We start from the raw sequence: 17,457 nt of genomic DNA on the forward strand, positions 1-17,457 counted from the left end.
GGTTGGGACGTCCGGATATCTGCCGATCATGATAGCGAGCAGCTAATTATTTTTTTTCATTTGTCCCAAAATGACTATGCAATGCTGTTGAATCCTGTGCGTATGACTAAGAAATCATTAATCATTAAGAAAATAAAACTGGAGAGTGAAATAATTAGAGAGCAGTTATGTATGCCAGTGGCGGTGATGACGTCTTGAAAATAAGCAATTAAAGATTGCTCAAACATACACAAATCACTTCAAATACAACTTTGGGTGAGTAAATTTTGAGAAGAAACAACTACATCATGGTTTAATGCTCTAAAAAGTTGATTTTACACAATAGGTCTGCTTTAACAATTTGAAACAACATAGCAAACAACAAAGTTAAATCTGTCAACTGGACAAATCTTGTAGGAGTGAAGACGTTTCGCTGCTCATCCAAGCTGGCTTGGATGAGCAGCTATGCTATGGATCAGACCTGGACGACTGGGGGTCTACACAGACAATTTGAAACAACTACAACAACAATCTTGATTTGATTAAAAGTGTATTAATTGCATAGATTTTACCACTTTCAAAGCAACTCTTTTTTTCCAGGTATCATTGAAATAAGTCAAGCAGACATAGGTGTAGTAATAACTATAACAATTTTAACTCACTGCACTTTCCATTCTGAAATAATACTACTACAATTTAAATTCACAATAGTTGTAATTTGCATTGCTTTTGTAGTGAGGGGAGAGTGTTGAGCAGCAGGAAATAACTTGCTGAGTGAGTTGCCAGGTCCAATAGTGAGTTTGTGAATAAGAAATGCTAGAGCAGCTAAGGTACAGAGGGACGAGATGGAAGTGGCAGCTGTAGGCCTGTTTTAAGAATGGCTGTTGACAAAGACAGATGGAGGCCCTGCTGGAGTGTGCGGGTGTAGGCAGTGGATTCATGTCATCTATTGGAGCCAGGCAAACATACAGTGCTTTGGTATTATTCACTGTCAGCTGGTGATTATATAGAGAAAGGAAGTCCAATTTAATAGATCTAAATTGCCCAAGAGTCTAAAATGTCTCCACTTCATGGCATCAGCTTCACAATGACACATATTTAGATCTTATTGATTCTAAAGTTACATTTTTTCCTTGATTTATCACACTTGACCTTCGCCTTGTATCAAACACATCATAGTGTTTTGCATGAATGACTGCACAAGTTTGGGAGGTCAGACTTTTGGAACAGATTAGAAGGTGTTTATTTATGAGCACAAAGAGCAGCCTGCTGACTAAGCTGAGCTGCCATGCTTTGTACCTTGGCCTGTCTGGATAAATTGACTGCCTCTGGTGGGGTACGTGATTACACAAAATAGTTTTTGTTCTTATTCATTGTTGCAACTCTGATGGAACACTGTGCAATGACAGTTGTGGCCAAGGCTAATGTTTTTATTACTGCATTTAAAATTTAAGATGCATTTATAGTATTTGGATTTGTGGCGATGACATTTGTGCAGCGCTTAAAGCAGTTGTTGGGGAACCTAGGCTGATTAATATCGGGCAATATGGTAATGAAAATTGAATCATGATCTCATCCCTGTGACGATCAGCAATGTGGGCAATGATTTGAGTTCAAAGTTGTAACTCAATAATGTAATATATTTGACTGCCCACTGTAAATATACCACAACTTTGATTTTAGTGTTGCACTTTTGTCTTGACTGTGTGTTATCCATTCAGATCTGCAGAGATGATATTGTGGTTTGTAAGCTTAGTATGTATTTTGTGAAGTGGTCGCTGTGTATGGCTAAGCTGGGTGTGGCTGCTGGACGTCCTGCCGCTGTGGCAACGGAAGCACTGCCAGAGCGCACCATAGACCTCAGCCGTGCAGCTCCACTGGGGCAGTCTGCAGGAGGCCAGAACAACAATTAAATATTTCATCACTTCCATTATTCAGCGAGTGCTACAGACAGAGCGGAAGGGTAGAGGGGAGAAGGAGTGGGGCATCTCAGCCCCATCAAGTCAGAGTTTAGGCTGTAAATGTGTAAAGAATGTGTCATATAGGATGAGGAGCACAATGTTAAAATGAATTGGTTTATTCGAGCTACGCCTGTAAGTAGAAAATAGAAGTGAAGTAGTATGACTTATTATAACATACTTTTCTCTCTATGTACAGTACTACTCTGTGTACTGTAATGGGAGGGAAGTGTCTTCTGTGTAAATGAACTTTGAGTATTTTCCAATTACTGTTGAGTAAAAAATAATAAGCATAAGTGTTGCAGCAATCTGCGCTTGTGTACATGAGCAGTATATTTTTTCTTGCATTGTCCTTACACTGTCTTTAGAACAATGGAATTTTCTAAAAAAGGGCTATTGTGGTGCATTTGTTAGACCTTAAGGAAAGTGCAGTTGATATGGAATGGCTGTTGGGCACAGGTTTGCCAACCCAAAGGAGGAGGGGAAAAAAGCATGGGATGGGGTAAAAGAGAGAGGCAGACCAGAGAACTGGAGACTGAAGATTGCGTTCCTGGGAAATGAGCCTGGTCGCCATGGCAACTGCTGCTGCATGTCATGTGATGTGGGGGAGTGAGCGAGCAGGGAGGAGAGGGTGGGGCGTGCCACAGACAACAGAGGAGGAGAGGATAGAGATGCTAATGAAGTGGAAGAGAAACGTGTGACTGAGGTGCGGACGGAGTTGCCACGGCGATGTTGGCTGGCATCGCCAGCAGACATCTGCATGGACAGGACAGACCGACAGGCGGGCGGGTGGCAGGGAGCTGACAGGACGTGATCGAAAGACAGGCCAAAAATAGAAGAGCAAAAGGTTTGAGGCATTGGAGGAGCAACGAGAGGAGCGTGAGCAGATTGTTGATAAAGAATGCCAGTCATGTTTTTTCAGCTCACTATCTGATTGGCTGAGAGGGTCTCTGACGTCAAACACAAAAACACAATCACACAAGGTTCTAAACTGTATGTATTTTGTCATTTGACAAATGGACCACAATGGCTGTTATTTTTACCTGGCTGCCCTCTATTGTATGACAATATGTTCTGCTTTGATACAGGCTTTTCATTAGATGAGTTAGACTTATAACTGAGTAGTACACAAAGCTTTCACAAAAATATTGTCTAAAATAAAACATATTTAGACGTGGTGTGCACACAGCATTTCCCAGGACTCCTCTACAGATTATTCCAAGAAATCAAAACAGCGCAATTATGCCCATTATATGATGACAGAGGAAAAACGTTAATTGTTGCACATTTTGAACGTGCCGTTCAAAATGCTTGAATGTATTGCTTTATTGTTAGACTTGTTTCAATCCCCTGTCTTTTACACATATTTTGTAAACTTGAAAGTTCACAGAAATGTCTAATTGCAGATAATTGACTCCTAACAGAAGTGGAATGTTAGACAATCACATTACAGGTATGACTGCAACATCAGCATCCTTCGGAAAAGATGCAAAGCAAGACTTCTGTAGCCCAGTTTTTGCCTGTTTTGTTTCATAAAAAGCCCTTTAAAAGTACCAATTAGGCACAGTCATATGTTGTTAAATTGTTGCTTTTGTCAGCATTGTTTGCTGGAAGCTTTTTATATATTGCATTGTATTATTATACAACAAAGCCTTATTAAACGTACAGTATTTAATCTGCATTTAATAATTGAAGAGCTAACCAAATGCAGACGTGTTACCTTTGAAAACAGGTTTATTTAATTCACAGGATAAATCCCGAGCAGAGTATAGAAGCTCCTTAGGTGATGTGGAGAGTGGAGAAAGTGCTTATGCAAATGACTTCTTGCAATAACTGGGTTATTGCAGCACATGACAAACACACTGTTGTCTCATTAAACATCACTCTGTAATGTACGTTTCTGTATATAAAAAATCTTAATGGCACTATGGTTGCATATTGTGGCTTTAATATGTGTAGATAAACAATCCCAGGGGTCCAGAAAACCATTATGTTGACATTATAAAGAGCGACCATTATTTTGGCATGGAATTTGCTTTTGGAAACCCAGCTCATGTGTACAGTTTTTAGCATTCATCTAGTATATTGCAGACATGACATGCACATTATCTCTAAATGAATCAACTATGACAACATAGACATGTTCTAACATTGGTTCTTCTTTCTAACATCTTGTAGTCCTTACACTTGAGTTGCCTTTGAGGCTAATAGGAGATGACTGCCCATTGTCTTTCCTGGTCATATTATTGCATGGCCTCAAAAGCATTCTGACCCTTCCTCGATATCCTTGGCCTCAGCTGTGGCTTTTAAGTGAGTCTGTGGCCCATTGCCCAGAGCTTTATAAAAGGCAGCCCGCTCCTGTCTACACAGTGTACATGTGATACAAAATCTCTCCTGCTTCTTGGTGTTCCATTCGTCAGTCACATAGTCTGCCAGCCTGATGATGCTCTGCGTAGCTGTTGACAGAGGAAGCTGGAACAAGGCTCCAACACATTTGCATCAAATCAAATCCCTTGGAGTGGGAGCATTGCCTTCAACCAGAAGACAGATGGAGAGTGCCAACGAATGGGAAAAGATTGCGTTGGGGAGTCTCAGTGGGCCAAAGACCACTGCATAGATTTAGACATGGCTCCTGGACAGGGCTAATGTCATATCTGTGTTTCTATATTAAAGTAAAACTGTACTAAGAAAAAAAAAATGCAATTGTTGTTGCATAAGAAAATTATTTTCTTTTTGGTCGTGGTAGCAAAAGATTATTGAGAAATTCTGCAATAATAAAATTCAACCCAGGGCTCTGTCATGTATTTAATCAAACCACAATCAAAGGGTTTTCCAACTGTAATGATCATCTTTGGTCTTTTTAATCAAAATGGTCTTTCAGTGAGGTTTTGTTCAGATTTTGGAGGGATAAATTGGATTTTTTTAATTGTATTAAATGGCACTGAATAAAAGTCTGTTGTCTATATTAAAGAACCTTAATATTGGAAACCACAGCCTATTAATTAGTTTTAAGGAATAAAATTAAATTAAAAGTTGCTTGTGATCAATAAAAGATCCCTGAGCTCTAGTTTTAGCCTTCATAGCTCTACGTCTTATACCATGCTCACTCAAGATTGCACTTCTTTTGCGTCTTTTAAAACCAGGTTGCAGTTTAACCTGACACTTGAACTTTACAGTGATGTATTTGAAGGGGTTAATGAAAAGGGCACATTAATTGTTGCAATATATAGTTGAGTTTAACGAGATCACTGCAGATCCCCTTGTCCCTGACCCATGGAAATATTTAATTGGAGGCTTGCTGGTTAGTGCCTGGTTTCTTTTCCTTTATTATCAAAACAATTCAACTACGATGGAAACAGAAGAGGGTAGCAATGTGGCTGTGGTGATTGGCTATTGAGAGGAATGACTGAAGTTTAGAGAAGAAAAACCCATGGAAAAAATAAGCTGCAGATGAGGGGGCAGATCTGGATGATAACATGGCAGTGCTGATTGCCTATTCAATGCCCAGGCAAGAGTGTGGAACCAGCAAACGGAGAGTGAGTCTGTCATTAGCCACAGTCAGCAGCAGCAGGCACATACACAGGCTGCATGACATAGGCTGGCTTAGCTGTGTAATGTGATCATTGTTGACAGGTTGCATCTTCTTCTTTTTAAAGTGACTGGGTTGAGTACAGTCAATCAGGCCTAGGCTTATAAACCAAGACATGTTGAGTGGCGAGACTTGGGCACAGCCAGAATAATGATGACAAGCTTTGGCCATTACTAAAGTTTTATATAAAAACATCAGTCATAGCTTCTTGAGTTCTCTTGAAACAGATAAACAAAAATGACACATTTCGTCTTTGCACATAGCTGAATTTCCTTGATAAGAGGCAGATTGTGTATCAGGTTATTTTTAAAACATGTAAGAGACTCTTTTGTATGCACACATTTAGGCATTGAGATAAAAACAGCTTTGGGTTAAAGTGACAGGAGCAGACATGAACCCTCAGAGGAAACAAATCCTAGAGAGATCTAAAACTTTGTGACCCAAGTTTGGTACTTTGAACTTTGTTCAAATGAAGACAACAGAGGTAGTTCTAGTGGGACACAAAAATGTGCTGCTGTGAGAGTTGTGTGGATGGAGGTCAGATTGACAGATGTGATGATAGTGGACGGCCTGTGACTCAGGGAGGAGCTGGAGGAGGTCACAGAGGTGGATTAGTGGTAGTACTGAGCCATGAGCCAAATGTCTAATAGAGATGACGGCAATGTCAGAAGTGTATTTGGGCGTTCATAATCATCCGAGCTGTTCAACTAAAAATGAAGCCTGACTGGGATAACTAGTAATGCTAGTTTAATATTATGCCAATGTTTTGCAAATGCAACATTCCAAGACATGGAATAATTACTTTACAGGTCACAGTAAAATCATAAATTATTTTAAAAAGTCTATTTAATCTATATTCCAAAATAGTGAAACTACAAGAAAAGTACTTTTTATCTCACTGTTTATATCAGATAAAATTGACTTGTTATTCAAAATTGATTTCAGGAATTTGACTTTAGCTTGTCACGTTCTAGAGGAATTAAAATCTACAAGAGAATGCAAATAAAAGTAAATTAATCATTTCACTTTGATATTGTGGTGTCCCTGCTCACTCACTATCGTTTGGCGTGTAATTTCTCCATTTTAACATTTGTGTTTTAGCTAATTTGCATTGTTTAATTCAGATAACATTGCAAATAGGTGCAGTGTCTCATTTTTCTTTTAAATAAATGTGTGCTGTGCAGTCTGTGGATGTAAGCAGCTGAAATATCTGTGGAAGATCCTGAGTTGATATATTGCAACACTTGGTATTTCACCTGAAAACATCATCTTGACGCTCTATCCTCCCACTGCTTTTGACATCATCGTGTTTTGCTGTTTTTATTTGAATCTCTGAACATTCTGGAAATAGGACTACATTGGAAAGCAGAAACAGTGGTATAGATGTACAGGCACTCAAGGGTGTGTGTGTGTCAGCCAGGTTACGTTTTAATTAGTTTAGACTGCAGTAGCATATGCACAGTGTCAAACCTCCAAAGTGCTGCAATCTGTTATTATCTCATCTTGATTGCTTTGTACACTGTTAATTTTACAGGGCAGGTGAAAGCTCATACCTTTTGAGATGTTGTCATTTCAACCAAATCCTCTACCTAATTATATTGTCTGGCTGAAATTACTGTAGGAGAATAACATCTGGCCAAAAATAGAGTGCGCTGATCCTTTGTAGATGATACCTTTGTAGTACTGCTGTCAGATACTGCACTGGAATCTCTAGTGTTTCTAAAGTTTTCAGTACAAAATCTAAGAACTCAAATATCAGACTTTGGTAATTATTTCCATTTAACACCAAAATAGCCCAATTTAATTCTAAACACTGCTCCAAACGCTTTTACTGACCTCTCGAAATTTAAAAGATTCCAGCCATGTCATTGAAGATTACACATGACTGATTCTGTATCTCGAGAAAAAAGTAACTAATTGCCTCAGCGCCAGGTCTGGACTTGGTATGAGTTTGAGTTTAGTCCAAAAGATATCGAATATGATTACATTTTAAGATCTGTGTTTTACTAAGAGAGTGTTGCATAATGTCTTACCTCCACAGCTCGATATATTTCAATGGAGCAGGGTTGTACAAGCACAGCCAATAAAACATTAGTAGTAGGAAGGTCAGGGCGTTGGTGTCCAGGCAATGTTACATGAAGCAGGAGTGATCATGTGCTGCCGGATGTTAGTTCTTGGAACAGAAATCAATAAGCGTAAGAGCGTTTGGGGTGGGGGCTGGGATTAGCCACTAGAGAAAGATGCAGCCTTGCATAGTTTACTCATCGCTACGTGACTGTAGCCAGCAGCACGTTGGCTTTGTCACTGAATAGACCAGCTCATAGTCAGAGCAGGTTAGGGTTTAAGACACCATATGTCACCTGTCAGCTACATGCATGCACTCATCATAGTGTGACTTTGTCTTTGTTGAAATAGCTGCAGTCTGTTAAGGCACACTTTATAGCTTCTTTTTCCCCTGCCTTCAATTCATTTTAATTTCACCCCCCATTATAATTGTTTACTTATTAATAACAAATTAAATGTTGTGTTAGGGCAGGTCATTTCCCCATCCAGCAGTTATTGTTATAATTGTGAAGAGAACACGTATGGGTTTAGCCATTGCACAAACAATATGGTGATTGGGAATCTCATGTAGCAGTATCGAGCTTTACAAAACATAAGAGTAAGTAAGAATTTAGCTATTTTCATTTAGAGAAAAATGCCTATAAAGTTGTTGCCAATTTAACCATCGACTCAAAACTTCGTAATTGTATTTTTTTTGGTTTTGCTCTGTAAGCAGACTTTGTATCGGACTTGCTGCTAATGAAGGTTTCTGAATACAACACTGGTGGATTACAAGCACAAAAGATATGTAGGTTTTGATTAATTAAAGAAAATACATTACTTAGGAAGTAATTTAGGCAATTATTAACATAATTGTGAGAAATGATTAATTGTACTGCATTGCAACCAATTACCAATCATGATTATATATACCTGGCCTATACAGACTCTTTATGATAATGATGTTTGCAGTAATTACACTAATACAACATCATTAGCCTGGGTTATTAGCACAATAATGGTAGGTTACACAACGACCTGAAGAGCTCTTATTCCACTAACCCTGTGCCCTTGTGTTTTGTTCTCCAGGCGGATGCAAAGATGGTTTGTGATGTGGTCAGTCGCATGGAAGACACGGAGCCTTACTCTGCTGAGCTGCTGTCCGCCATGATGCGTCTGTGGGCCGACTCGGGCATCCAGGAGTGCTTCAGCCGCGCCCGCGAGTACCAGCTCAACGACTCCGCGCAGTAGTATGTAACACAATCACTGTTACAGACACCCTACTGTACCACCCTGCGGGGTATCATCCAATTTAAAGGCTCTATATCTGATTTTTACTTTCTTTAAAATATAAAAACGTTTTTTTTTTTATGGTGTATAGCAGTCCAGTGTTATTCCTCACTTACCATATGCATTCCAAGCATTTTGTCAAGCGCGTTTCATAACTTTCAGGCCAGAGCGGAGTTTTGCCGGCACAATATTGCTAACAACAAATAGCATTCTAACAGCTCACTTTCTGATTCGCAGTCAATAAAACATTTTATAATTAGATTCAGACAGCACACAGAAGTCTTATTTTACTGGAGACAAAACAAATTTTGCTCAACTACTTTAAGTCACTTTAAGTTGAAAAAAGTAAGTAGATTTACAATGACCCAAAAATTACAATGACAACAACCCTCACAAAACATAATTGAAATGTTTTGTTTTTTTATGTTGTATTGTGTTCACAAATGCTTAGATCAACCAATGGCATTGTTAGTGAAAAGTTCTGCTACAATCCTGAGAGTAAGCCTGATTATTACTATGATTACCAGAGCAATGTACCTCATTATATGTATTTCAATATAGGTTAAGTGTTTGTGTCCGTTTTGTAGTTAATTATTGTTCTGGGAATGTTTTAACTGAATGGGGACTGTGGATAGTCCATGAGGCAATGAGGGAATTATGACCTACCACTGGAGACCAACTATCCTGTGATAAGCTCCCTGAGTCAGCACAAATAGGAGCATGTGTGTACAGGTTATTCCACATGTCCAGAGTACAGAGACCCGATCAATAAACATGCCATTAGCCCCCCTTGGCTTAATCGCCTCTAAAAGAAACATGCAACTCTCAGACGCACTAGCATTTATTTATAATCTTCTAAACACCATCATACAGTGGCTAATACAGCATGCTGTCAATCACTAGTACAAGCTATAGCGGTGATTTATACTGTGTGCTTGAGTGTGTGAGTGGATGGAGAATGGAGGATGGAGTCGTAGCCTCAAGTGCCACAGTTTGCATGTAGCTTGTGTAATTGTGCTCCATACATCCTGCCAAATGACATCCAGTAGCACAGAGAACGATGATAGCAGGGCCATGCTGTATGGTATTGTGGGTCACTGTGAGGGACCTGAGCTGTATGTTTATGTTAATGAGTTATTGACTCATAATGTTCATCCAGGAAAAGGTCACGTAAAAGCTTCAGTGCCCAGCTCGTTCCAGCTTACTAGCGTAATTGGCTGCATTAGTTAGTCATTCTTATAGTGCAAGGCCACACTAAAAGAAGCCAGATTAGCTGAAATTGGTCTCAGTCATTAATTTTGAACATTCTATGATATTATGAGTGCATGAGTGCATTGTCTGCAGTACTCTGAAAAATAAAAGAGCTATTTTTTGCTGTCTAAGATGATCAATACCATTACCACATTACGTGGAAACTTTTGGAATGCATGTCGGGAGCTATTTTTGTTGTCTACTCCAAACTATAATACTTAATGTGTAATCTTTGATGGGTACTTGTTTATAACTGCAACTGTTAACCATGCAGTCAATTACCCTCAACAGCCTCCTGTTCTCTGTGTGTGCTTGAATGTAGTGGTTTGTGTGTCTGTGGTAAATGTCACATTAAAGATTGATGCATACTTCCTATTATGTGATGGCCTGTGGAGCAGAACAGACTAACCCACCAATGAAATCATAGGACACCAATCACATGATCCAACCACAGTGGTTTGTTTCCTTCCTTAAAGTCTTTTAGCAGTAATAAAAGTAGCTGGTATTATGGGGTTGTTTGCCTGTCTGGATGTTGGTGGCAGGTGACATTAAGGCTTTCAGTAAAGTATAATGCATTCACACATGCATGAGATGTGTTTTTGAATGTGTTTGTTCAGTAACAAGTGCAGCCTGAAGCCACCTCTTTGCCCTACACACTGACCTATTTACCACAATGCACACACCGTGGCTCTAATTTACATTACACCACTTGGCCCTGATCTTTATAGACAGTATTAAATCACACACTGTTCACACAAGCTTTCAGCCACATCAAAATGTAATTTCAAATTTTCTCTCTCGCTCTCTCTCTCACTCACTCAGAATCATTTATTATTGGTGCTTATTTTAACACAACTTTAAAGTATAATAAGATTTTACCACATGACATCACACAGATTTACACGTTTGTGGAAACTCCACATATACAATGCCAAATGTATTTCTGGCTCCCCAAAATATTGGAGCCCTGTGTGACCTGTAATGAAGGGACTGACAATTCAATCTGCTTTAGTTACTTTCTTTCTTTTCACCTTAAGTTTCTTCCTCATTGTAAACTGTGATTTTTCTTTTACACAACTTCAGTGGCTAGTGTTTTTCATTTACTGATTTATCCTATGCTACTGTACCACATCATGTAATAGACATATATTAGACATGTGGCACCATATGGATATGACAAGAGCCAGCTGTAAATATCACAACTCAAGAGTGAAGCAGACATCTTAACTAAGTGTTAGTCACCCAGCAACAGCATGAAATGAGACGGTGGAGGAGCTGACCTCTCATGGGACAAGCATGGGGAAACATACTTCATTTTCTACATTCCTATATCCATCCATTTTAAGGAAGAGCAGACAATCAATGCAATTTAATAATAGGATATTCTTTAATAATTGACAAAAAATTGGCCTTTTAACTATTAAGAAATACTAATATACTAATTTAGCATAGCGTACATATGGATAATGATGAAAGCTATAGTAAAAGAGCTTGTTGGTGTATTTCAGTTTCAGTTCAGTTTCAGTTTAGACATGATTTATCATGTTTTAGCTTGATGAACAAAATGACACTTTGAATTGCAGGCTAGGTGTCATAGGACATACACTAAAGCCTTCACACATCAATATGGCTTGGTGCCTTCTTGGCTGCTTTTACTGTACACTTGTTTGTCTTGATGCAGGGTTGTAGAGCACTTGAAATGGTCTAGTGTTGGCAGTGTGACTCATTCGAAAGGATAATTGCACACACGGAGTTCCAAAACTAAATCTTAGTTGGTAATAAATACTTCTAACCTCCGTTTAGGAAAAGGCAGCTCCACTCTATACTCTCAAGATCTACATATAGTATATTTACATTTTTATTTAAAAAAAAATGAAATGGAATGCTTATTAATGTTTAACCATCACAAGACCAGGGCAGTTTAAAGAACTTTTTTGGTTAAAGTTAGTGTGGCCAGTTCTTATTCTCAAAGCTAATCTCCAGCTAGAGGCACCTCACAGTCATGTCTAACCACAGACCTAGTGGCTACACCCACAGTAGATTTCAACTTTATGTTATCTAATGGTGCAAGTACATGGAGTAATTTGTATATCACATGCAAATTTGAAGTATTTACAGTTCTCAAAATTCAAAAGATTGTAAGTTTCCAGAATAGGACCAACAACAATTTAACTCCCTTAATATAATGATTCTATCTGAGAGTGGTTTTGTTACTTAGCTACACCCATAGTATGAGGAAACTTCCTAGTTGCTTCTAATGTCATGTATCTAGCCAATGTATCTGACATTATGCAGACTGACTTTACTTCAGTCAAGAAATTAAGAACCAACACACTAATGAATGAATTCAACTAATGCAATTTTCTGTGTATTTGCAGTTCAGATCAAAATGTGTTTGGTGACAAATCCCTATATTTCTTTTCTGATTGAGCTCATCACCACATCAAGTCCTATTATATCCAGATTTACCATTCCAATATGTATAATTTTTCAAATGATGGACTCTTCATATTCACAGCCCTTGCATTTTACTGGTCTATGTCAAGAACAGCCCTGTGCATGATTTCCATTATCACCTTGATGCCGATGTGATGCCTGCCTTTGTGCCTCACTGTGGTAATCTTTTAGACTATACCAGTAGGGATGTCAGACATGCAGACATTGGGGACCTGTGCTAATCCACAGATTGAGCAAACAGCTAATTCTGTCTCCCTTTACAGATCGCACAGCATGTGTAAATCAGCTCCATGGGAATGATCACATGTCATTTATTTCTTTTGCATGTCACTCCTACAAGAAACAACAGGACATTATGCAAAATAATATGAGCTTTACTCAGTGTTTTTCTAGTAGCCGCCACAGTGTGAAAGCATCAAACATAAGTGATCCTATGGGCTCATATGACGGAAAGGTTACACAGGTCTGATTCATTATAGTTGCCTCAACTAGACTTGCTGTCAATATTTTTTTTTCTGTTATCTGTCCAATGTGAATTCTGGTCATTATGTAATTTCTGTCTAAAAGCAATGGTTCACATTAAAACCTGTTCTTTGTAGGAGCTATTATGCAAATATATATATTTGTCAACTGAATATGAGATATTAGCTTTCAGCACCAATTGCCACTAATTATTATTGTATGAAAGGACCATTTTTGGATTTTTTAAGGGCTTCTATGTATTTAAAACTATATGACTTTAGATAATGTAGGTTAAGTTGAAGCTATGTCCAGCATTATATGGCTGTTCTGCTTGGTCTTGGTGGCAGCCTTTGCTTGATCTCAGTTGGTGGTAGTAATGCATCTCCAAGTTACTCTGCCAATCACTGCAGGGAAGTGACAAGAATCAGTGCTGGCAGCGTTTTCTGCCCTCAGTGAACTCACAGGGTTCATCTGAACCACTTCATCCACACTTTGATAACATTCTCCTTTTTACAGGTGTATAAGTCATTCTGATAAAATGAATATATTTTGCTTATATATCTTTATACTGTGAATGCCTTAACAATTATTACATGATGGAATCTATGCTGATTAAAGTATATGGTAATTATTTTAAGCATGGAACTGTCTAAATTGTTTTAAATTACCTTCTGATAAATGTCATGCACTATTATTTCACATCAGTAAATAATCAAGTCTATGAGTTGCTTGATTGTGAGTTCAGCAGTTAGAGTACCAGTCTCCAGTTGTACATTGGACTCATAAAGTACTTTAGCCATCCCTTTGTTCTCACCGGGTGCTGCAGATGAATCTCTGAGGTTGTATACAGGCTGATTTGGTTTCAGTCCTGCACAAGGAGATTAGGAATGTAATTTTCACACCTCCCTGAGCAAAATGTTCACGGTATATTTATGTGGACGCAAATGGTAATGCAGAAATCGTACTTTTTTCTCCAACAATGCTCACACCTGCCCCTGAATACCGCCATACACCAAAGGATTAGGAGTGTTTCATAACAAATATACATTTAAACTGAGTAAAGGACTATGGTCAAATACTTGCACCTAAAGATGTCAGTAAAAGCCCTGAAACAAAATTACCCCTCTGATCTAAGTAGTGTTCTTTTGGAGATAAAATTATTTATACCTATCTTAACTTTATGTGAACAAAACCAACAGAAAGAAGTTTACTTCAAATGCATGGGCCTTCATCCATGCTATAGGAAGTAGACATGTGTTTTACTTGATGATCATATGTTTGTAGATTTTTGTGTTTTATTTTGTTCAAAACTCTTTGCCAATGCTCTGAACGCTGTATCTCTGTCTTTGTGCAGCTACCTAGACAGTCTAGATCGAATTGGAGCGGCCGATTACCAGCCCACAGAGCAGGACATCCTGAGGACCCGAGTCAAGACCACAGGAATTGTCGAGACACACTTTACCTTCAAAAACCTCCACTTCAGGTGAGTGACAAACCCCTCTGTCTATCTTACTTATGCTCCTCCAAACGGTAATACGATTATGCCATGGAGTAGCTTTTATATGTGCATGAAGTTGGGACTATGAAATTCAATTCCAATTATTACCACATACTTGGCAATTGGCATTTCTTTCATGTGTGCGGTATATAGGAATTTCACAGAGGGATAGTGTGTCCCAGGCTATTGCTTTCACAGCTGAGAAGGTGGTATACTTGGCTCTTCTCTTTTTGAAAGCCTAAATATTGTCAGCTCTTTTTGCTATTACTGGCTGCAAGGCAATGTGTGGGAGGTTGCTCTGTTCCTGTACAGGGTGTAGTCCATTAACCGTCCATCATATACACTCTACTGTGTTCAAGCAATGGCTTCTAAATGTGGAAATCGGGCTACAAATATTTAAATTGAAATTGAAGTTTATTTATTTTGATATAATCCATTTCCTTATAAAGGCAAACCATAAACAACAAGGGATTTTAGCCATGTTATAATTGTTTTCCCACTCAAAGTTTTATTTAAAGTGATCCATGCATGTTTGAGTAAAATTTATTCTCCTGCAATCAAGAGGTCAGTGCTACAACCTTGTTTCTTTTTCATTTTAGAAAAATATTGTGACTTAAAATGTTCAAAATATAAAATGATGATCCACAGCTGTGTTAGATTATAAATATATAGCAGACATAAACATAATATGTCTTCAACATTAGCACTTATACTTAAGTTTCTTCTGCAGTGGTAAAATAAAAATGGATGACTCTTTTCCTTATGATGCAATAAAGTAATAACTATTTATCTGTTTGTTACTTTTCTCTGTCCCTAGGCTTTTTGATGTGGGAGGTCAGAGGTCAGAGAGGAAGAAGTGGATCCACTGTTTTGAGGATGTGACGGCCATTATTTTCTGCGTGGCACTCAGTGGATATGACCAGGTGCTGCACGAGGATGAGACCACGGTAGGTGCACTTGTACACGCTGTCTCCTTTTCTCCATTTTTAAATAAATAATATCCTGAGCTCTTTCAAAATGTGGAATAGGTATAGAATTTAGACAGGTATAAATGGCTACAAAACACGTGTATGAAAATGGCATGTAGCAGTTTGTTTTTTTTTTCTTTCACACATTCACTTGATACATAAAAAGGTGTCAGCGTTACACACAGTCTTTTTGCTTGGTTTTGTGATGTGTTTTGCTGTTCAATTTTTGTGGCTCATGATGTATATCTTGGATGAGAAACTTTGAATAGCATCTGGACACAGTCAAAAAGCAGATGTCTGTCATGCAAATCAATTGCATTTGTTGTAAAAAAAAAAAAAAAAACAACACAAAAATATTTCGGTCTGCTATTTGCAAATTGTCAAGCCCCAAGTCAAATGACAACAGCAGGGAATAATAAATAGAACATTACTGTTGACAAAACAGTCCAATGAAACGACTCTCCTAAGGCCTGAAATTGCAATGAATCCTGGATGTTTTCAGCATCACCCTCTGGTGGTCAGGGGGATGAAATAGAACAATATCATGCATGGTGCTATTTTTAAGTGTTGAACATGTCCTGTGGGAGTTTGGACTGGGAAGAGGTGATCAGGAGCTGCTCAATTTATGCAGATGTCATCACACGCCCCTCTGAGCTGGGAGCACCACAGGAGTGTCACATAAGAAGAGGAGAGATCCATCATAGCACACCTCCACATGAGCTGCACCCATACAGGCTTTACAAAGAAATCCATATACAGCTGTCAGACAGTTCAGAGTAGTGTTCAGTGTTCACCTGTATGCACTCATGTTTGTGAAATACTGATGTACAGAAGAAAGATCTTTAACAAATTGTCCTCATTTACACTAGTGTGTTTATACAAAGTCTATTACTACATTAGCCCTATTTCTCTCTTACCATCAGCTGTAGCCTTGGTTTTCCTCTGAGAGACAATCAAATAAACAGTAACATTTGTAAACGAGCAAACATTAATGTGGGAGTTTTAATTACCCGACAAACAACCAAATGTTTCTGAAAGGCTCCCACGTTCTCTATCAGTGCCACCAGACCTGTCGCCTGAGCAGCGCTGTTGGCAAACTGAGAGCAGTGCACGTTCAGCTTGGAAATGAACACCCCCTCTTTTTACTGCTAATAATTACACACCTCCCTTTTGGGTGGCTTATTGCACTAGATTTAATTACATTGCCAGAAAATGTGCTGTCTCACTAACACTTTGTGGTAACAGACCTCCGTCATATTTTTTTTTTGTATTAAATGTGAACATGTGTACAGATAACAGTGTGTGCTTTCAGATGATCTACCTTAATGGATTCTCAGCAGATATATATATATATATATATATATATATATATATATATATATATATATATATATATATATATATATATATATATATATATATATATATATATATATATATATATATATATATATATATATATATATATATATATATATATATATATATAATCTCAGACAATCACACACCATGTCCATTTAGTTGATGCGCTATAATTGGCTTTGTATTGACTGAGATGTAAAAACTCATATGACCACTTCCGCTAGAAGCAATGTCAAAGCAGCTGATACTATTCCTCCAGCATTTTTTATATATTGTTTGTTTTGTTTTTTTTAAGTTAAGGCACATTATACTGGAAAAAAATGTTAATGATTGCATGTGAACGAATCTATTTTAGTGTGACTAATAATGTAAATGCGGATACAATTTGATTATGCAAATTCTTTTTTAAATACTATGCACATTGTATGTGACAGTTATGCAGTACAGTAAAGGAACAAATATTGTTACGATTGCATCTGTTTTAGGTAGGGATGTAACAATATCGATATCTCACAGTATGATGACATTTTGATTTGAACCTCATGGTACGATGTGCATGCCAATACTGTGAAAATGCTCACGGTATTATAGAAAAGCTCA

General features: G+C 38.1%; 1 protein-coding gene across 3 annotated transcripts in view; it reads left to right on the forward strand.

The window, feature by feature from the left end:
• Positions 1–17,457, forward strand: part of LOC117371777 (guanine nucleotide-binding protein G(o) subunit alpha) — a 69,722-nt gene that overhangs the window by 38,715 nt on the left and 13,550 nt on the right. For all 3 annotated transcript variants that reach the window (XM_033967439.2, XM_033967440.2, XM_033967441.2), the window contains exons 4-6: positions 8,659–8,819; positions 14,384–14,512; positions 15,345–15,474. In XM_033967439.2, coding sequence (XP_033823330.1) covers positions 8,659–8,819; positions 14,384–14,512; positions 15,345–15,474 — 420 coding nt within the window. The remainder of the gene's footprint in view (positions 1–8,658; positions 8,820–14,383; positions 14,513–15,344; positions 15,475–17,457) is intronic.

This window comes from Periophthalmus magnuspinnatus, chromosome 6 (assembly GCF_009829125.3).
Source record: "Periophthalmus magnuspinnatus isolate fPerMag1 chromosome 6, fPerMag1.2.pri, whole genome shotgun sequence".
Lineage (NCBI taxonomy): Eukaryota > Metazoa > Chordata > Actinopteri > Gobiiformes > Gobiidae > Periophthalmus > Periophthalmus magnuspinnatus.